The sequence below is a fragment of the Arctopsyche grandis genome, chromosome 6 (genome assembly GCF_051622035.1).
Source record: "Arctopsyche grandis isolate Sample6627 chromosome 6, ASM5162203v2, whole genome shotgun sequence".
Classification (NCBI taxonomy): Eukaryota; Metazoa; Arthropoda; class Insecta; order Trichoptera; family Hydropsychidae; genus Arctopsyche; species Arctopsyche grandis.
Genome location: NC_135360.1, coordinates 18659951 through 18683338, shown reverse-complemented (window position 1 = coordinate 18683338; position 23388 = coordinate 18659951). Strand labels below are relative to the sequence as shown.

At 36.4% G+C, this 23388-nt stretch overlaps 1 protein-coding gene across 1 annotated transcript in view; it reads right to left on the bottom strand.

The window, feature by feature from the left end:
- The window catches only part of LOC143913450 (mothers against decapentaplegic homolog 6-like), a 74865-nt gene extending 52603 nt beyond the window's left edge, over nt 1–22262 (bottom strand). Inside the window, exon 1 of the mRNA XM_077433254.1 lies at nt 21492–22262. Within this exon, the coding sequence (XP_077289380.1) occupies nt 21492–21903 (412 nt within the window). The 5' untranslated portion in view covers nt 21904–22262. The remainder of the gene's footprint in view (nt 1–21491) is intronic.
- Nucleotides 22263–23388: the final 1126 nt, after the last annotated feature.

Genomic DNA, 23388 nt, shown 5'->3' with positions numbered 1-23388 from the left:
AAAAACATTGCGACCGCAATTTCCGACCGCTCATTGTTTATTTTTCCAAATGTTGCTTGCGACGATTTCTAATATCTATTTATTCGAATAAACAAAGATATTATGTATAAATAAATCTAGCAATATATGAATGAAGTGAAGTGACTCGAGAAGAATTTATAATGCAAATTTACAGCATTCTGGCTTAACTATTGCCTCAAACCGATAAGCATGTTTGATTCATAAATTTAGTTGGCATTTTAGTGGCTCGTCAAAATTCTATATTAAACTTGTAAAGCAAACCACTACATTTTATATATTACTTGATATTAATATATCTTATACGCGAAAATTTTAAAAATGTTTTTTCTTATAATAATAATTTTTTGTTATCAATTTTGTAATTTTATGAAACTGTAAATTTTATTTTATTTATAAACAAAATAAAATAAAATAAAATTAAGCTAAAATTTCTAGATATGAGATTTCAATTTAATACACCGAAGAGTTTTTGAGAAATACACGAAAATCCTCGTATCTCTAAAGTAATAGTACTACTTCCGGTTGAGGTAAAAATATTAGTGTATGAAATAAATCATTTGTACCTACCACTTCTTACTTTATATAACTTTTTATAAAAAAAATCGGTCTGATCCGTTAATCGGCTTAGGAGAAAATTCAATCCAAAAACTTAAAAAAGAGGACAGCTATAAGTACCACTTCCGGTCAACTTAAAACCAAAAAAATTAACGTCGTATCAATAAGCATTCGAGTAATATATACCAAGTATCAGTTCGATAGGACTAACAGTGTTCAAAAAATTCCCAAAATATACAGACACACTTTTTCTAAACCATGAAAATGTGATCAGTGATCGATTCAGAGGTCGAATCAGTCAAAATTTCGAGTCCGAATTTTCGCATGATCATAAAACTTCATTTATTGTTACTATCTATGGTTCATCGATAAAGTAAAAGGTTAAAAAACCATTGGGCTAAACGAATGAATGACAAATGGATAAAAGCAATATACACGTGACAACTAAGTCGAACCAGAGAACGAATATACATATCTAAATTTGTTACATTTAACAATTTTTATGAAATCTGATCTGATCTCAATACCAAATTATGTACATATATAATTTTTTTTCTTAAAAGGAATCCACCAGGTTCACAAATCTTGATCTCTTGATTGAAAGTCTCTCAATTTAACCAAATTGGTCATTTATATTCGAACAAATACTACTGGATTATCATAATGAAACCAACGTCAAGAAATTAACTCAAAATAAATATCGTATTCAATGAGCATTCTACTTTTACAATAAATTAGCAAATGACTTTAGATCTCAGCGCAAATCAGTTGGCGCCTGATATGCAAGCTTGACGCCACTGTCATCATAGATAAATATAGCTACTTGTCAAACACGACGATAGTTCAAAGCGATAAGGCATATTACCCTTTGAAAAAAATACACCAACACACACTAATATACCTAACATTCGATTTGCGTTATCGACAAGGTTGCCGATAAAGCCTTCAGAATCCAGTGCATTCTGAGGAAAAACAGTGGTCGAAATGAGTCAGAATGACATCGTTGAAAGCGATAAAGCCGACTTGAGGGGGTTGAGAATCGCATGACCGACGAATATAAACTTAACGAAGAAACCTTCATCGCTATCGTATACTGGAAATCGCTCTCAAACAGAAAAACGACTTCGGTGTCTAGCATTTCTTCGACGAAACATAACTAACACACGACGAAAGGGTTAAACAACGTGTATAATGTCCGAGTTGGATGATCGGGTCGCGAATACATCGGACACTTGACGTTGACACAAAAAAATGTGAGATACACAACAGGAAACGAACGAACGAGACATTACACATTACTATTGCTCCACGTAAAACGCACTAGGTAAAAAATCAAATATTTAATGTAGGTACACTTTGACATACAAGGTTGATCACATTTTTTTTTATATCGACACATCGCAGGTTATTAAAATAAATATAATTATCAAATGAAGAACTCGTCATCTTAATATTAATGATAAATAATAACCGGCTAGACTGAAAATAAATCAATACAATATGTATGTATATTCAAAATATGAGAATTTCAATATTAAACTGAAAATTCAACTGATAAAGATTAGTCTATGTATGGTTTATATTCCTTGCTACGTGTTATAACATAATTTAAAATCAACCACTATAATATAAATAAACTAGTAGCCCGGTGCACAAAAATTCGTGCTTGCAGAAAAAGCGAATTGAATAGTTATTTATTATATTAATATATATTTTAAATATTACTTAATTATTTCGCATCGCTCCAAGATATGCAAAACACTTTTTCAAGCATGAAAAAGTAAAAAGCTCGTTACGAATGAATCTATAGATTTTGTTTGTGCATAGTTGTACATGTGAATCGGAATGTTTGCAGCTGTAAGCAAAACACGTCCGACGGCGCGTACGCATCGCGCCCCTCTGTCGCGCGCCGTGTCTCGTGTCGTCTCGCTCGCTGTACCGGTTTTTTTCACATAATTCCACGATATGCGAAACGCGCTCTTATTTCAAGTATGAAAAAGTATTAATATCGTATATACATGAGTTCCAGGCCTGCCACGAACATACGGATATTAATAATAAGAAATCAGCACTACATCTTTATTTACCAAATACTTGTATATAGTAATAAACAATAGTCTATTGAGACGTGAAATTGTTTCGATATAAATATTTTTTAAAACCGTTAAAATTAATTAAAATAATATACACACATTCCAGTGGCGTGTTTTTGTAGCACAGTCTTACTTACGTGAGTTGTAGCAGGATACAAGAGGACTAAGTAACGACATATCGAGTCCCGTTATTCTGGGGTATTACTCTGCTAGCGCACACGTAAATAAAGCCATGCGACAAAAATAGGTAGATTTTCACCGCATGCTACTGACATATGTACAAAAAAATTATCAAAAAACCAACTTTGTTACAAAGCTTCACTGTAAGTTTCATGAAATTCTTGCCAGTCAGAAATTTGTGATCTAATTTTGAACCACTTCCACTCTTCATATCGATTTTGATATTTTACCAACATACGGAGGTTAGTTAACATTGAAGTTAAAAAGCTAATGTCTCCGACATGAAGTTGGAGGAGTTTAATCATTTACGAACCCATTGAAAATTACGTCTGAATCTTGTGTCAGATCGAAGCGATGACAGCTAGCTATCGAAACGCGACTTTTTACCGCCCCTTCGCAACACACATGTTAAATACATGAACAGTAACTTTTTCACTCCATTTTTAAAAATTTAAACCAAACTCGACTTCTAATCAGACATGTTCACTCTGGTAACTGAACAAATTTTAAGTGAATTATGAAATAGCGAAACATTTGGGGTATTTATGTTTTACGTGCTGTAAGCCACGTGTACAACAGGGTTCGAAAACTTGTACTGATGAGAGTGCATGCGTGACCTTGAGAAGCGGGGGGGAGGGAAGAGGTGGAGTCGTCGCGACGGATTCCGGCGTCGCGACGCTGGCCTTACAGCGCTATGGCGCCAATTCAATATACACAATTTTTCAGGTTGGTTTTGACGATACATATGTATGTACATTATACATTGACGACGAACTTTGGATACAAATGCACAGCTTACGATTAGAAATAAAAACAGCAATAAAACAATTCATAAATTATCGATACAGTCAAAAGCTGACAAATCGTTGGTTCGAAATCGATGGACAAATAGGCGATTAGTTCCACATGTAAATTTGAACTTTAATCTCGGCATTGATATGCACAAAACAAACAAAATTCAATTGAATTCAATAAGCCTCAAAACAGATAACAAAACAATATTTATCAAACGAATCAATATATAATACTTGCGATATTACGTGTATACGTGAGATCATAAAAATTAACCCCTACACTACTGATACGAACAATATTATTCAACAAACAGATCATTTCGGTAAACTTCACAACAATGTTCACACCATAATGATTTACAATGAATCAACTTACTGACTGATTAGACTGAATACATTCCAACCAGTCAAAATATATTACAACTGAAAATGCACCTCAACTATAACGGTAGTTAGTTAGATGGAATATGTATATTCCAACTAGTCAAAATATATTAGAACATTAGATACACTTGAACAACATACTTATATATATATATATATATATATATATATATATATATATATATATATATATATATATATATATATATATATATATATATATATATATATATATATATATATATATATATATATTTTTTTATTTATTTGTATACATGTATTATATGTACAAGGAATATTGTGATCATTCAGAGATTTTTAAGCTATTAATAACGTTTAAAATATTAAAAAAAAAATCAATTCTTACCATTTTTTTAATAGCTAATGTTTTTTATCCGTAATACTAAGCAGACGAGTAATTAAATAAAGCGATTCGGTCGAACCGGGCGCACCGTTTTTTTTAATATGTAAGTGTATTACATACAAAGTTTCAAAACGATAGGAAGAATGTAGGATATGAAACCCAAAATGTTGGCAGACGAAAGAGCCAAGCGAAGCATAAAAGAGGCTTGTAAAAATAAAAACCATGATATAAGATTAAATTTTAATTTAAAATTTGTAATATTTACCATATTTGAAAGGTAAGTCTGCGAATTTTTTAGAGGTACTAAAATTTATCATGAGGGAAATCGGCACACGAATGAATCAAATAATGTATGCACAATCAGTAATTAAAATATGAGACGAATATTTTATTGCTAAGAATTCAGCGTGAAGATAAGACACAGCCCAATTTGACAAATTACATTTCTTAGAAAATTACTACAAATAAAATAATAGAAATTTTGATAAAGATCTAGAGGCCGCATTTTGTGGATTAGATAAGAGCGTCAACCTTAATTCACTTATCGGTATTTGATTGCCGTTTCGGATTACTGTCGTTGGGGGTAAATTTGACCAAAAGTGAACGCGAAATAACCGGTGTCGGTGGCCTTGCAAACGTAGCGCCGCTTCGCTGAATTGCGGTCTGCTGACACACCCACACGTGCACCACTCGCACACTCGATGGGTTAAAAAAGCATTGTCGGACGTCTTGCGGTAAGATTGGGCATGTCAGTCATTTTACGATGGCGTCATTTTACTCTTCCTGTCCATTATAGACAATCGACAGACAAAATGACTTCTATTAGAAACCACCGAGTCAACCCTAGAGACGTTTGAAATCGAGACTAGTCCGATAGTTCTCAACCTGGAATATATGGAACCTGTCTAGGAAAATATATAAGCTACTACTGATAGACATTACTTTCATTAAAAAAAAATTACGTTGTGTTGATAACAATTTCAGTAACCGATACTAAGTTTTAGTTCGATAGGACTAACAATGTTCAAAAATCCCCAAAATACACACACACACACACACACACACATACGCACACATTTTTTCATGAAAATGTGTCAAAAAGAATCAGTGATCGATTCTGAGGTCAAATTAGTCAAAATCTCCAGATCACAAAACTTCATCTATTACATACATAGATAAAGTCAATATTTATCTTTAGCGCACTTTTTAAAGCGAAGAAAAAACTTGCGAGCAAATACTCAATTTAACTATATGATCAATTTTTACTTCATAAAAAATTCCACTCTGCCTGAAGAAAAAGATCTTCGATCAATGCGTCTTGCCAGTGATTACGAATGGATGCGAAACTTGGACATTGAACGTCAAGATGCTACACAAAGTTCAATGCACTCAAATAAGTATGGAACGCTGTGTGCTTGGCATAACGGGGAAAGACAGGAAACGGAATACGTGGGTGAGAAGTATGACAAGAGTAGTGGACATAGTGGATAGACCGAAATGGCAACGGGCGGGTCACGTGACTAGAAGAATGGACGAAAGGTGGACAAAAGAAGTACCAGAATGGTATCCAAAAGAATGCAAAAGAGTAAAGGAAGAACGCAGGAAAGATGGGTAGATGAAATTAGGAAAATGTGTGGGGTGAGATGGATGAGAGTTGCGCAAAACAGAGACGAGTAGAAGCGTGGAGAGGCCTTCTATTCACCATCCAGCAAATGGATGGTGAATGTCTATAGATGATGATAATGTAGGTTGTATAACAAATAAATGAATAGAAAAATTTTGTTATCAAAATAGTAATTTTTGAAACAAAATTTCGCCCTTATTCTGCGATATTGAGTCAGAATGGGACGTTTTTAGTCCCCTTTCCTTAATAATGTTACAGTTAAAGCACTGGCTTTGAAATTCATTTAAAAAATTTCGTATGTAGCTATAATTTTTCCACTTTTTAAATGCTTTTTCTTTTCATTGATATATACCGGTTACATCAAAGCAATTTTCTTATATCATCAATGCAAAAACCACGAAAAGTTTTATACAATTCTTCACCTTTCGACACTTACTAAGTATTAAATAACAAAAACGGAACATATAACTAAAACAATATAAGTCTTCGATTATTTTCAAAAACGGGTCATTTCTGTTCAACTACCCATGTTTATATCGTACATAATATTATATCGCTTTATATTATACCAAATATCCGATAGGTTCAAACGCACATGTATGTACATACTCCACATAAACAAATAACGCGGACGCAATTAACCCTTTTTTTAGTGGCTGGGGTAAGTTCGGTCGCCGCTATATTATTTTCCAAATCCCAATCTAAATAATGACGGTTCGTCGAATGCTTTGCGTAATGGGCCCGCATCCCTTGTGCGAGAGAGACGGGCAAAAGCAAACGAAAAGGGACGCAGACGTCTAGGGTCTGCACGACGTCTATAATTTCGGTCAAAAATCAAACACAAAAGTGGCCAACATTCTTCCCTTCGGCTCGATCAAATAATTTGACGTCGACTGATTCAGACTACGGCCATTTTCGATTAACAATTTTATCTCTTGTCATCAAATTATACGCACGAAATATAAGTAAAAGGAATCAATTCCTAGATAAGCATGTCCCTTAAAAAACGGATTCACTTGCTGTGTATAAAAGGTTCCATGAAGATTCATCACAAGAGGATCGTCCACACTAGTATTGTTCACACGAAGATTCAACACACATGAAACCAACAGCAAAACATCGATGAAAAATAGGAAAACCAATCATGTAAGCAATCGTCTTGTGGGGAATAATCTTTAAATTTAAGCTTATTAGGATTACTTGCGAAAATATCAGAGATGCTTTTTTACAAATATTGCTTTCTTTCATCGTTGTCACATTTATCATGCAAAATTTACACATGATTGACTGTATGTCGCCAGGTCGACTAATCATAACCACAACTTAGTGCACTGATAAAACTATTGCATACCAGTAGAAAGGTTGTGAGTTCAAGTCCCGTCCAAATACTATTCTGCTGAGATCTTGTGGTTATTAAAACACAGATCGACCGTCTCCAGTTAGAATTTTCCAATTTTTCTGGTTTAATTGTTGTAACGGACACAAAAAATCAGTATCCTCCGGTAAATTCGAATTATTCGCATCTCGAATTTGTTGAATCTTATAAAACGCAACCTACATTATGTATTTCTCGTAAATTTGGTGTGTATCAAATAAAAATGTCCATAAATTTCTCTATTGTAAATAATGTCCTATTGTTTGAAAAATTATTGGTACATATGTAGTACAAAAATAATCTAACCATGTTTGTCGCATATTTATATAAAAAAATAAATAAAAAAGCGTCACTCGTGTTCCATTAATCTCGGATTTAAAGCGTTTAGTGGCTAAATCAAATAAAATCATTCATCACAGAGTGCATTAATTAATACTCGAGTTATTTGGCTATCCTGTAAAATGATAAATGATAAAATATAACATATATGTATGTATAAAATATAACATATACATATGTATGTATTCGGCTGTATCCATGCGCGAAAATCCTGTCCGCAAAATTCACCGAACCATCGATTGTGCAGTGCAAGACAACCAAAAGTGCAATTCTTTTTTGTTTCGAGAAAGTCGACTTAGAAGTTTTGTAGATTTTAGACATATTTATTAAAAATCTTATAACTGGAGTATGCAATTTTTCAGTTGCAATCGTGAAAAGCAAGGATGTTTTAAATATTTTTTATTAAATAAAGAAAGAAATATATTATGAAGCCTTATTTTAAAAGCACGTGTGGTCTTTTTACCGGTGTGTCGATTTTACACAGTAAATATATGAAATATATTGGTATGTTTGCTCTCTCAGCCCAAAATTTCCATTTCCTAATTTCGAATTACATGGTCCTTTTGCATCACATGGTCGATATGTATAGGCGTAGCTCCAAGTCAAAAGCTATCTATAACTTTTGATAGACCCGATTGAGCGAAACTACCCCAGATACATCTATCGTGCAAACGTATCGTTTGAACACTTTAATTACACATACTTAATTTTAGCCGTACGAGTCGAGTATAATAATGGCAAACATTTCAGTGCAAAAATCGAACATTCAAAACGAACTACCGAAGTCGGCAAAGCCCCAGCCCGTAAGTAGAAGGCACTTGAAATGTACGAGACGTTCCCATCGTTTCGGCCCGATACGAAACGGTAAAATGACGTCCGTGCAAGGATGGCGAGTACATATTGAGCGCACTTGTGATTTATGAGAGCCGGTGGGAGAGAGGAGACGGTGCGACAGGTGACGGACGGACAGACGAACCGGTTCGCGAGCGGCAAGGTTGGCGATCACTGGCTCAGGTAGACGGCCTACAGGTGGCAGGCGCCGGCCTGTCATCACGAGCAATCACCATCGACGGTAGGCCTTGTGGCGAACACACCCCAGCCGACTACACAGCTCGGCACGCACACTAAAATACATTTTATATATTATACATATATGTATGTATGTATATATATACAATATATATGTATACATATATAAATTCATCGATCCGATGGCGATCGATGTCGTAGCCGCAGCAGCGTCTTGTATTTTACCGATTCCTGGAAAAATTATAAACTAAGTGCTTTTTTATTGTATACCAAACAAAAGTGCATTGCCAATGGTCGACATCGTTATCCAGTTTGCTTCAAAATGAAATAAGAGCGTTTCAATGTATTGATACTGTCGATAGTAGGGATGGACAGTTTTTGTACGAAATAGTCCGGAGAATCGCAAATTATTATAGTAATCGTTAACTTGTATATGTATATGTATATGTATGTCTATATAAAATACATTGTCAAACAGTTGGTAAAAGAAAACCAAAATTGTAAACTTTCGAAATATTTATTGGATAACTACAAAAGTTCATCTATCAAAGCGTTCAAAGCGTGCATACTATGTACAATCAACCCTCATATAACATATTGTAATAGCACTATTACTTGTACTGTACTTTTAAAAACCTTGGAAATTTTTGCAAACTATACAGTACCGGTAATTGAAATCGCATCACCTCTAAATATTCTCGGAATTTCTCGGTAGAAGGTCCCCGACTTTCTAAAATACTCTTTCAGGATTGTCCACATGAAAAATTACGTTGCAGTCGATATATGTCAACGGACAATTTTAGCACGTTTCCTCAAAAATAATCGAGAAACGGAACCCGATAATGAAACGATTCCGATGAAACTTATAGGTGTTATTGTGCGTAAAAACGGGAACGGTAACAGAAAAAACGGGAATGAGTGGCATTGCAACGCAATAATTTCAAATGTGTTTGCGTCGCCACCTGCGTTGTAGGGGTAAAATAAAAAACAATTGAATAATCTTAAATGTATTCACCGCCCACATTTTTCCGGTGTTAAACGCTGGATAAGTTAGATTACCACGACTTATAACTCGGGAACGGAAATTGCATGCGTTATTGTGCCATTGCAACGCACGCCGGGTTCAGCTAGTATATCATAAAATCATCCTTTAAATTTCACATGTAATTCAGGATAAGTACTTGAAAATTATCACAATTTTAGAGATACGAATGTCTGTATCAACATTCAATGTAGATTTTATCATTTTTATTATTTTCGATTTATCTACATATGTTCTAATTGTTCGCGGACTGCATTGCGTAAGTGTTGAAAAATAATGATATTCAGACAGAGTTGGATTTAGATGAAGAAAGATTCCATGCTAATACACCTGTGAAGCCCCTCCAATCCTTCTGAAAACAATACTTCTGGACCTTTTATATTGAGGGAGGGGCTTATTTTCGAATTTTGATAATACAATATTCCAATATTTGACATATTTAATAACTACGCCTACGTTTGCAAATTCCATATGCATATGTTAAGTGCATGGTCTATGTCAATATAATAATGCGACATATTTGAAAGTGAAAATATGAAATCGCCACTTCTTACATCAAGTTCCATAATTATAAGACATTCGACCCTATTAGGCACAGAAATCTCACCTAGCAGCAAAATATCAACAAATGAGTCATTATATTTGAAAGTGGCATAAGTCCACTTTTCTTCATTTCGAGAAATATTTAATTTATGTGTTTAACAATATTTAAAAAATACTGATGCCCTGTTATACGTTTATTCTGCTTTTCCGAGATTCCGATCATATCGAATTAAAATAAGTGATAACTAGTGAGCGGACCCAAAGCGCGCCGTTCATTGTTCAATTGTTAATGTTTTGTTAAAGGTTCGTCGAACCTTTTTTTTTGCACTCTATCTTTGTAAATAGAGCCAAACCGCCCAGATTCCTGGAAAAAGCACGCTCTCTATCCGCAGTCTAGTGATAACAATTTGTGAATTAAGTAAAACAGAAACAGTGTTTTTGAAACTGAAAATTGGACTTCCGCCACTTTCAAATATAACGGCTCAAATACCAAAAGTTTATCACAATCTCAGTAGATTGTGATAAACTGAAAAACCTACATACTGTTGAACGAAAGGAACCATTCCAACGAGGAAGACTACAGCACTTCCTCATTGACCAGTGCAGTGCGGTCATCATATACCTACGATTTTGCATTTGGACATGTCGCGTCAAACGACACACAACTAACACGCACACACCCACGAGGGAAGAAGTTGCAACTGGAAGAGGAGCATTTTCGGCGATGCCGCGTACAAAATTAGCATGGCGGAAGGTAAGGCGTGTGTGTGTGCGTGAAGGGCGATCGGTTCAGGGCTAAATATAACCACCACCACGTTGGAGATAACCCGAAAAAGCCCGGCTGGACGAGAGAGAGAGAGAGACGAGGCAAAAGTGGAGGCGCGCGCCGGCCGATAACGGTTGGCGCCAGACGACTCTAATTGACCGCCGGCTGACGAGTGCTCACACACACACACCCACACGCCACGTTCACACCGACGAACACGGCCGCAACATTCGTGTGAATGTGTTTTGGAAATGAGAACCAACCAGCCCGTTAGTATTGTCCGTGGATCGGTTTTGATCCGATAACCACCGCGCGGGGACAGATAGCGGATAAATAATCTCGACGCCCGGCGCCGCCGTACGCGCATAATCTACATAATACTCATTGTTAATTATTTCTATATTCTATAGCAGTGTTATCCAAAACGTAACAAGCGAAAGAATTGAAATGGTCTAAAATGGCAAAATGAAAAATCTTTTGCTCGACAAATTGATTATTTTTCAAGTCTTAACACACCTTAAGCGGGTCACGTAGAACTACGTTTTTCAACTACTGCTGCTATTCGGCGGGTTACGTAGTACTACGTCTCATATGGGCTTGACGAGAAATACAGGATACGTAGTACTACGTTTATTCTAATAGTATATGGAGAAACATAGATGTCAATAATTCGATTTTTTTTAATTCGAGTTTGATGAATGTTGAGCGATTTTTATAAACTATTGTATTTTTTCGCGCAGCCTTGTGTTTTTGCCAGCTACCGCTAGTCGCCGCAAAAAATAAGAACCTGATAGTGATGTGTAGAGCCCGGATAACCAAGGTGCCGTTTATTGTTCAAATGTTGTAAATGCATTGTTGAAGGTTTGCCGAACCTTTTTTACAAAGCATTTACAACAATTGAACAATAAGCGGCACCTTGGCTATCCGTACTCTAGTAATGTGTTATATGTAAATACAGATCGGCGCCAGCGTGCAAGAATGGGCTCACCATTGTCAATTTCTATGATCAACCTTTTTTTTTTGCTCTCAAGCTTTGTAGGACAATAGTAATGATTCATTATATTAAAATATAGAGTTTCCCACCATAAAATACCAATAGACCTCCCCAATTGTCCGAGAAAGCAGGCAAAAAAAATGATTGACAAAATAAATTAACAATAGTGAACCATGTTTTTAGCCGTCGAGCATCCCGGCCGCCTAAATCTAGTTATAAACTTTGAATTAAAAAAAAAAAAAAACAGGACTAAAAAATATGCCCCGGATTTTAAAAATGTCAAATTGAAAATGCAAAATGTCATGTTTTACGTGGTCAAAACAGGATATTTTGGCCTCCTTATATTCATAAAATTCGTATTTTTTTATTTTCAGATTACAGGTGAATCTCTCGACGACTTTTATTTTCAAAATAAACACGGGAACATGAAAAAATGACGATTTACTGAAAATAACGTTTCGTCCATACAAAACTCCATTGCGAGCGACGCGAATTTTGCATGCGGACTTTTGATTGAAACGGCGACTTTAAATTATATTGTAGTTATTAAGTCAAAACTTATCATAATCCATACAAACTTGTATAGGTGTATATCGAGCTTTTTTTAATAGTAAAAAAATCAAAACTATTCTAAAAAAATTTTTTATTTAACTTTTTTTTTATTTAACATTTCCTTGATACGACGTATTCAACAGTGCACCAATATCACACGATTACGAATTGTAGAAAACATTTTCATATTACGATAGCCCTAAGAATGTGTTCCAAAACAAAAAAAAATACTTTTCGACTTTTATTACTAATAGTACTGTGAATAAATACATACATCAAAATCAGTTCGCATTGAATGCCTTGGTTCTATGAATCTTATTCAAAAACGCGAAATCGGAGTCGCTCGAATTTTTAACGATTCCGACTGGAAAAAACACTTGAAACGTTTACAAAATAACACATTTTCCTCAATTAAATTAAAATTTGAATGGATAAGAATTCTAAATCAACTGACGGAACATATGTTGGTTACATTCGTCCTAAAAATATATATTGTTTTCAAGTCATTTTTGCCGGAATCGTGTCACACTATATAGCTACGCATGTAACAGTTGCAAAATAGCCCCTTCCCATTTTACACCGATTTATGTCTAGCGGTGAGTGGACGTTGTAAGTTTGGGAATTTTTTTTATTCATACGTCCTTTTTGGGGTGTAAAATTCAATAATAAACGGTGAAGGATGACTTGTTGTCGGCGTCGTTCCGTGGGCGATGGAAATATGGGTCACGTTGTGGGAGAAAACGTTTTGAATAATAAATATGTGGCGACATGAGACACAATTAATATTGCTAGTTTGATATTGATGTGTGCATATCGGAAAATATCGTTAGATAAGTGTTATATATGAATTTAAAACAGTAAGACAATTCAAGACAGGGTTAGTTAGATCGGTAAATGGCAACCTTTATATGCATAATATATAATATGTGGAGTACCACAATTTCTGAAAACTAAAATATGTACTAGCAAAAGTGAGTTGAAAATGCAATAAAATATAATTTTATATATGTATGTAACTGTATCAAAGAAGCACTGCAGAGTACATATGTACTCCACATATTACAGCTAGAAACTACTTGCTGATTTAATTTATTCGAATTTAAACGTTAAACGATTATTTAAAATCTACCTTAGGCTGACGTTAATACGGTAGAGCAGCATAGCCAAAAAAAATCATAAAGCATGCTAATATTTAAAAAAAAAAGTTGTTTTGTATGCTAACTACAGTGGCGACAATCCTATTGACAGCTATTTAAAGTGAAAATAAACTCAATTAGGTACCTGTTTCCAAGTAGAATTTCAATTGACACTAATGTAATAGTTTTGTCGTTGAATCATTTACCGTGAAATACGTAATATTGTTAACAACGTTTCCCCGTTTATGAAACATTTTTAAGTAAAATGAAAACTGCAACAGTGCATTTTACATGATAGAACTTTCATCGGAGACGGTCTGGCGAGAGACATGAACATGGGTATCGATTCGGTACCGGTGTAGTGTAACCATCACCGCAGCAATGCACGCATATGATAGTTATTATAGAGTGCAGTGCAGTTTTCCGGTTGCAGTCTAGCCAGTCTCATTGTATTTAGGATTGTTGTGGTTTGGGGTCGGCTTCCAATCGAGTGATCAACTTTTGTGTTGTTGGTTTTGTTGATTTGTTTGTTTTGGGGCGGCGGCGCGGGCGCCAACTGAAAAAACCGGTTTGAGGCATTCGAGAGGCGCTCCAAGCTCTGTTCTCCTCTCCTCTGCTCTCTACACGCAACACAGTGCATCTCGAGCGCATGCGCACCCGAGCCCATTGTCTATACTCAGCGATTCAAAACCATCACCATTCCAAATATACGTTTGTAAAATGCCTTAGCAATTTTTAGCCATTGCTAAAAAAACTGAAGTCCAAAACAGGTGGAAAGATCTTTTAAAAAAAATTACCTACTTTATCTAATATATAATTTTGAAAGAGACTTTGTATCTAATATATAATTTCGAAAGAGGCTTTGTATGTATGCATATATGTAACATTGGTTGGTTGGTTGGAAACAACACATTCGATTTATTTATTTTTTCGATTCATACGTGCCGAATCGATTTTTTTCGATTCAAAAGGATTCGAAGTCCCCGGGGGCGAAGGCGCCGAGAGCGAAGGCGTCTTCGCGCCGGGGCGATGGTGCCGCCGGATTCTGGTATATATGTGTATAATTTCAAAAGAGACTTAGTATATATGTTTGTTTGTTCGTGACAGTCAATTTAATAAAAAAAAAACAAATGAATATTACCCGGAGCGAAGTCGGGTAAAACCACTAGTATTATTATTATAATATTAGTGGTAGTCTATTAAAAGAGCAAAAACCTATTGTGAATCGATAATAAATTCAAATTGCCCAAAATAAAACAACAAAATCTATCCAATATAGCTATATTCATTCACGAAATTGAAAGGATTCAACTATGAAATAAAAATCAGATTTATAAACACACCTGAAGTGAAGATGATAAATATTTTAGAAAATAAATCTCAGATAAATCCTTTGGGATTCGACATCAAAAAAGGTTCAGTATCCCTTAAGTATGTTGACCTTTACAATTCAATATCAAACGATCGTATTCGTATATATCCCACTCGACGTAAAGAGTCTTTGAGGCATTGGAATCTGACAATTCTCAACAGAAATACGTTAGTAGAAACCTTTTAAGCGTTTGAAACTTTATGATTGTTATGAACTAGGCAACAAAGCCAAAATCAAAGTTTTTATTTATAATAAATATATTTTTTTACCATGGTGTCATTACGGGATTGCCTCAAGGCGACACCTAAGATCAACCTTATACATATAAATGTATAATATTATTATAAATTTGAAACTAAATTCAAATAATGATTATAAATGAGGGTAGGTGGTCAATTTGGTAAGAACAATTTCAACTATGAAATCATATAAATTACTAGTCTGTTATAGGAAACGATCGACCCTGAGTCACATATGTATATCCAAAGTCTAACCAGCAACACTGGAGCAGGGCTTGAATCCGTGACTCCTTCGTTGTTAACATTATTCGGTAACCACTGAGCTACATTGCTGTTATATATGTATGTACGTATGTTACAGTTGAAGTGTATTTTCAGTTTGTAATATATTCCAACTGGCTTTTTAGCTCATTCATATTCGAATAAAACTTTACAAGCACAAATTCACTTTCAACAAAGCGTTAATATTTGCAAGGTATTACGAATTATGGCAATGAGTATCTTATTACGATAATTCTAAGACAGAGTACAAAACAAAAAGTGCCTTTCCAACTCCAACTCAATTTACTAGTCGAGTGACGCTTTCACGAAAACCTAGCCTCTCAATCATTATAATCTGTTACCAACTTATAGATGATCTATATTTTCAGTTGTAATATATTTTGACCAGTTGGAATGTAATTCGCCATATAAATCAACTTACGTGGGTTAGGGCGAAATCACACAGGAAGGACCGCGGCACATGGTTTTTTAGATACTTATTAAGATGCGAAAATATGTGGCATGCCTTGCACATATTCATGGCACGCCCAGCCCACACCGTCCCAAAATCACCCCTTGAAGTGTTTTCGGTAAAATTTTATCCTTGCTTGATAGTGATCGATAACGGTATTTCAAGAAATGTAGGAGAATCCACACAGCGGGGAGCCAAGCACACGACGTGCCGTTCTTCCTTGTGTGATTTCGCCCTTAGAGGGAATATATTCCAACCAGTTAAAATATATTACAACTGAAAATACACTTCAAATATAACGGCAGTTGGTACCAGGTTAGATGTAATATATTCCAACCAGTCAAAATATATTTCAACTGAAATATATCGATTGAATAGAAAAGCTTTGTTATCGTCTCCAAAAAAAAGGCAACGAAAAACGTAACTTATCAACAACAACAATAATAGCTTTGATATAGTGGAATAACTTAATTCAGCAAAGCAATTCCACAAACAAACCACAGATAATTCGTGAATGGCTATGAAAATGTATAAACAATGTATGCATCCTGAGTCATATAAAATATGTACATACATACGTAGCGAGCAGGATATTAAAGTATAAAAAAGAATGCAACCAAAAAGCGCATTAGCGCATTACAAAAGTAATATAAAAAAAGAGACGGATATAATGCGATAGCGCATAAAAGCTTCCCACGGCGGCGATGAGGTTAGCGCCGTACCCTCGAGTCCTCTTCCTATCGAAGGTACAAGAGAATCAACTTAGTGACTCAGATACCTGAGTGGACCGGACAATAACGACATCAATGAAACCATCAATGAAAACGGTGACCGCAGTCCGCAGAATATAATTTGTATTTGTGTGTGTGTGTAAGTATGTTTATTCGTCGCACGTACATATTGTATCTCTAGAGACGAAAAGAAGAGCGTAGGACGAAGTGAAAAAGGGCCGGATGGTCACTATCTCGCTTCTCCATATTGTCGGATTAAAAAAAAAACACAAACGTGAATGGGTGGGCAGACGATAATGGAAAATGAATAACGCCCCATATCGAATCGAACTTTGGGGAACCGCACGTAGGATTTGTTGCAAAGCTGTTGAATGGACGAGAGACGATTGTGTGACGGCTCCATTAGGCGATATTTGGAAGTAGGAGACGATTAAACGAAAATAACGATAATTCCATATACAAACTTGAATGGCCACTTAAGAGAAGCCGCACACACTAAAAGCAATCTGAGTATGCAACTTTCAAAACGCAAGTACTGAAACAAATCTTATGAAAGTATGTACATATGTAATCAGTGATTATGCCTTGATTGTAAGCAGTGACGCCTTCTGATAACTAATCACAAGGCGTTCTTAGGATTTCATTAAAAATAACAACACTCGAATTGATCTATATACTCTACCCACGATCTATGAACTCTAAGAACAGTTAAATTTTATTTATAAATACGGCAACTCAAATTTGAGCCGATGATCCATTGGTAGGCTTCGTATATCAAAACGGACTCAATAGTTACTTGCTTTCGTATTAAGAAATAATTTCAGACACCTGCCTGTCGCATATAAATAACCCATAAATTTATCGGCATTGCGAGAAATGAAAATGCAAACGAAACCTCTTCAAAGGATAGTACATACACACGAATGTTGTAAAATATATATCAACATGAAGCCGTGCGAAATCGTATGAACGACCTTGACGTACCTGTGCGACACACATTTATATTTTCGGCAAACTTTATTTATTTTTCCTGTTAAAAGCGCAAGGTCCCCCCCCCCCCCCATTTTGACAAATGTGCGGTTTATTTGAAGAAAAGGTTGCGCGGATAATGACAATGATGATGAGGGGGCAAAAGAGGATGCTGAGGCTATTGTGCGGCAAAGTGGGCGCCATTGTATACCTGTCCCGACATACCAACAAAAAAAGACCAGTCACCATAATGCGACAATATAATTCAGAACATACAAAGTACCCATTTTTCAATGAAGAGGAATGAAAGAGCAATAATTTACACATTCATCAAAGGCGACTCGCAGAACGAAACCAATGTATTGAGACGACGAAAATTAGAATAATCAAATTTGACTTTATAAGGACTTGTCACATTGTTTCATTAGTAAATAGGGCCGTAAAGAAAAACGTGGCGTCGACTCCGAAATGTGGCGTCAACCCGAATTTAAAAATGTCAAATTGAATATTTCCCTATAAAAGTTCATATATTCTATCAACTATTCGTGTAATTAATTTTATATAGATCTTACTCTTCTGTTAACAATGATTCCCCCGCATATTGATCTTTTTTCTTAGTATCACACATTGACAAAAATCCCATATCTACCACTATTCAGTGCTTTTCTTTATTAAATTTTTGGAAACTTTTTTGCTATCAATATTAGAATACGTTGAAATGCTGTTTGTTTTTGTTTTTAAAATAAATAAATATATGTACTACTTATGCATGGCGTGCCGTGGAGATCTCTCTGTACATATCGCACATCCTTACGCGAGCAGGATACAAAGGGACTCGGTATGACGTCACCTAGTCCCCTTGTATCTTACTCGCGCAAACACCCAAGTAAGGCTGTGCGACAATAGCGGGTAGATTTCCATGGCAGGCCACTACGATATGTATGTAAGACCATAAGTACTTACATTCGCTCATCATCTAACCAGATGAATATTTGAATAACTTGAAATGGTCTAGATTCTAATACGACGAATGGGCTAAGCTTTAAAATATTTCAGACACATCTTCAAATATAAAAAAAATCTTTTAAATTTAATAGGTTTTGTTTATTTATGAAACACAACAGTAATAATAAATGTGGGACCTTTCCTCAATTTAACCGAAACCTGAGACAAAAACAAGATAGAAACACTGCATTTCAAATCTGCATACATACATTGGATTAAATTAGTAAGTCACTCCCATACGTTCGTTAGTAATTCAATATTCACATACCCATTATAAGAAAAAAATAAAACACACAAATGCGATTTGAATCCGCTCGATATTTTAACGAGTCCGACTCCACAGTCTTGTTTATATGTAATGGAATTTGAGTGTATCGGGAATTCTCTAGATATGGCACACACGGATTGGATCGAGATTCTGCGATGGAAATGTTAACCGCGGAAACACCAATTATGTGGCGATATTGATATAGTTCAACTAAACAACATTGAATGCAAAACACAATAATAAACAAATAAATAAAATGGTAACAATGGTATGTGTGTGTGTGTGTGTGTGTGTGTGTATGTGTGTCGCAAATTGGCCGATAAATCAAATTGAACGGAATTCGTTGTTAGCGACGACCGGCGCCGGCATTGTGCCCGCAGCGCCGCCAGGGGTAAATAACTATTACGAGACATTTTAACTAAATTATAATTTAATATAACATGACCATGAAGGAACGCGCCTTAAACTCAATTTCAACATTTTACAAAGATTTTATTTCGCCTAAATTCGACAGCGAAAATGTGGACGTTATGAAAATCGAAATGTACAGCTTGTCTTCTGAAATAGGCAGTCTTTCGGGAAAAGCGTTGATATAAATATACTTGCGATTTAGTTTGCTTTCGTTGATAGTAAACACAGTAAAACCGCAATGTAACAGACAAGAAAATCTGAAGTGGAATTATTACATACATTTTTGTTATTATAGTGAGTTGAATATAACAAAAAAAAACACCAGATAATAAAAGTTCAAATAAAAATGAATAGTTTAATGCTGGATTACATAAAGCAACAGCCTTGACATTGAACATTAGCGTTGAGCTACAACGGTGTCTGGATTATAATTTGAGGATTTGGTGTGTTCGTTATTATCTATTTTCGTTCATTTCCATTCAAATAGCATATTCGTTCATTTTTACAATAAAAAACGTATTCGGAAGATCTGCTTTACTGCGTATCGCCTGCATTAGTCCGTTAAATCGAAATCAGTAAAACTCCCGAGAGCACGTTATAAATACAAAAATAATAAGTAAGTTATGCATCCGAACGATCACACTTCGTGACCAAAAACCATGTTCTCGGGAGGTGGACTATTCAAATGGACCCCCCGAGAACAAGGTTTTTTTGGCCCCGAAGTGTGAACGTTCGGATGCATAACTTACTTATTTTTCAGCAAAAATATTAGTCGAGTTTGTATATACTTATATTTCAGGAAAAATCGCCAATTTTTGCCATGAAAATCGCGAATACGGAATATTTGGCACTCGAGTTCTTGTTAGTATGATAATTATAGTTGTAATACAACAGTTGAGTTTTGACAGCTCTGATATTATTAAGAATGCATAATATAATGAATTCGATAATGTTTTAATATTGGCTAAGCATTATGAATAAAGGTAATGGAGTACCGTATTATGATACTAAGAATGTGATCAAAGCCAAAATATGACCTTCCAACTCAATTTACTAGTCGAGTGATGTTTTCACGAAAAACTAACCTCTCCATCTAACCTGGTACCAACTTATATTTAAATTACATTCCAAGTAGTTAAAATATATTACACTTCAACTATAAACGTAGTAGTATCAGGTTAGATGGAATATATTCAAACTAGTCAAAATATATTACAACTGAAAGATAAACTTCAACTGTATCAGATATACGAAAATGTTTTACATGTGAAACATTAACTATTATATTATTAATAATTGATTTTTAAACGTTATAAATATTTTAAAGGTGTGTTAACTTAAAAATCTACGAACGATCACAATATGTTTCGTATATTAAACAGTTTACATAACAAGTATACAAAAAAAAAAAATTGTATACAATATATAAACCCCTGTCCAATTAGACAAAAAGTTAAGAAAACGAGCCTCGAGAAATTGCAAGCCGGTAGAAGTGAACGCACCGCTATTGCACAAAGTGTGTATAAAATGTGCATTTGTTTAGAAGAACTTTATCGAGTACGAACTGTCAAAATGTCGAATGTTAGTAAATACCAAATGTTTGTTGTTTGAGTGAAACTTTGAAAGCGTCGACGTGCAACACGTCTTTTCGACTCAACGTCACACATCACATCCCTTCGCTCTCCCTGGTATCTAGATATGTAGACTCCGATCGACACTTGTTGCGCACTCCTAAGAGTGCGACATTTGCGATCAAAGGGACGCGCACATATACATACATAAAGCGACAAATTGTGACAGAACGTGGCGAGCGATCGACTCGAACGCGTGCATGTGGATACACAAAACACGAACCGGCGATTGTCAACGTCGCCAAAAATACGCGCGAACACACACGCATCTAAATAAAAATGTGACATCATCGAGTATCGCGGTGTTGTCGATGTTGGAGAAACGCAACAAGTGTACTTGCCGGGTTTGCAGAGACGGCTCCAGTGGTAGGGGTTGCAGCAGGGATGAGGGCGCAGCCGACATCCGGGCAGGGGGCGCAGGTCGTGGGGCGCGATGAGGTCGGGCCATCGCCAGCCCCGACAGGCGGCCACCTGGGGGTGCAGGTGCGGGTGCGGGTGGGGGTGCGGATGGGGGTGCGGGTGGGTGTGGGGGTGGGTGGGGGGCGGTGTCGGGGGAGAGACGCACTCCGTGTCGGGGTCGCGCGTCTCGATCGCCTTGAGCAGGGCGCGCAGCTGATGGGTGGAGAGGCGTGCGAGGAGAGCGCGCTCCTCGTCCGCGTGCTGCGCGCTCGCATTCGTGTCCGCGCTCGTGTTCGCGTTCGCGCGCGCGGCCCACACGCGCCATCCCAGCTTCCGCCTCGAGAAGTTCAACATGTGGCGCGCGCGGGGGGGGCGCCCCTCCGCAGCGCCGCCCGCCCGCCCCTCGGCATCGCGGCGCCGCACTCCGGCAAACGCCGACCGCACTGGAGGCGAGTCTCCGCACCCGCACCCGCACGCGCACCCCGCGATTCCCGTGCCCGTGCCCGTGCTCGCGCTCGTGCTCGCGCCCGTAACGCACTCGCGCAACGCGTACAGCGCACGCGCACTCCTGCCGCCGAGCTCGTACCCGCCAACGGGCACGGCCGTCGCGGACCGACTGACGTGACGCTCGCTCCGACACTCGACACTGGTCGTTCGCCGTTCGCCGTTCGCCGTTCGCCAAACCACGAGCGACACTCGGCACTGTACACCACTCACTCGCCGGTCGCGCTCACCTACACCGCGAGCCAGACCCCCTCCCCTCACCTCGCCTCACTCCACTCGCCCGCTGCCCTCCGCCCCTCCGCCCCTCGACCCCCTTGACGCCGTGCGCCACCTCGCACCACATTATCAAATGTTTCGTCGTTGTTGTCGTTGGATTATATATCCAAATTCACCTGCCCCCCCCCCCCCTAATCACAAAAATAAATTAATCAAATGTACTTCTGAAACTCTATACGAGTTCGGCAGAAGAATTCGATACTACAAACTAAGTTGTCCGTTTACTCCAAATTCAAAACCAGGACATTTTTTTTCTAAATATGTACTTCAATTATTTAAAACGAAGATAAAAGAATCGTGGATTTTATGCACATTTATGAAAAAAATTCTACACGAACTGGATAAAATCGATGAATCAACATTAAATTTCGTTTTATCACTGGACTGTATATTGTTCATCAATATTTGACTAATTTGCCAATATTTTTCACCATCAGACACAATTTTCGCCGAAGAATTATCCATTTATTAGATAAAAATATTCTATTACATAATTATTGGTAATGAAATAGGTTTAAATAAAATGCAAGAACATTCATTGTGTATGTGTATGAATTTCGGTGATGGTATAAATGCACTCAAGAGAGCCGCACTATCGAGACATCCAAACTTTCAAAGATGCTCAAGAAGAACTAACGCAATAAAATTAAACAAAAAAGTAAAAACGACTACTGAAATTGTCGAATTTTTCTATAAAAAGCTATGAACCATCGTCCAATTTTTCGACTACGAAGTTTTTTATATTTTCCTTTGAGAGTTGAAATTTCATATCTATAAGTGTTATCTTAATACCAAGCACTATATTGTAATAAATTTGTTGAAGATTCATCAACCGGAAATTGCAGTTTAATCTTGTTTTATTATGAAAAACTCAATATTAAATAAAAACGTAATTAACCAAATTAACTATAAAATAGATAGTTACAACGACTGGATTGGTTTTCACAAGTGGTAAAAAATTACAATTAATGTGTCGTATATCACTAATATGTCGAAATGCATTATATATGTAGGTAATCAATATGTCGTGAATTTGACTTTTTTTTCTTTCACCACTTG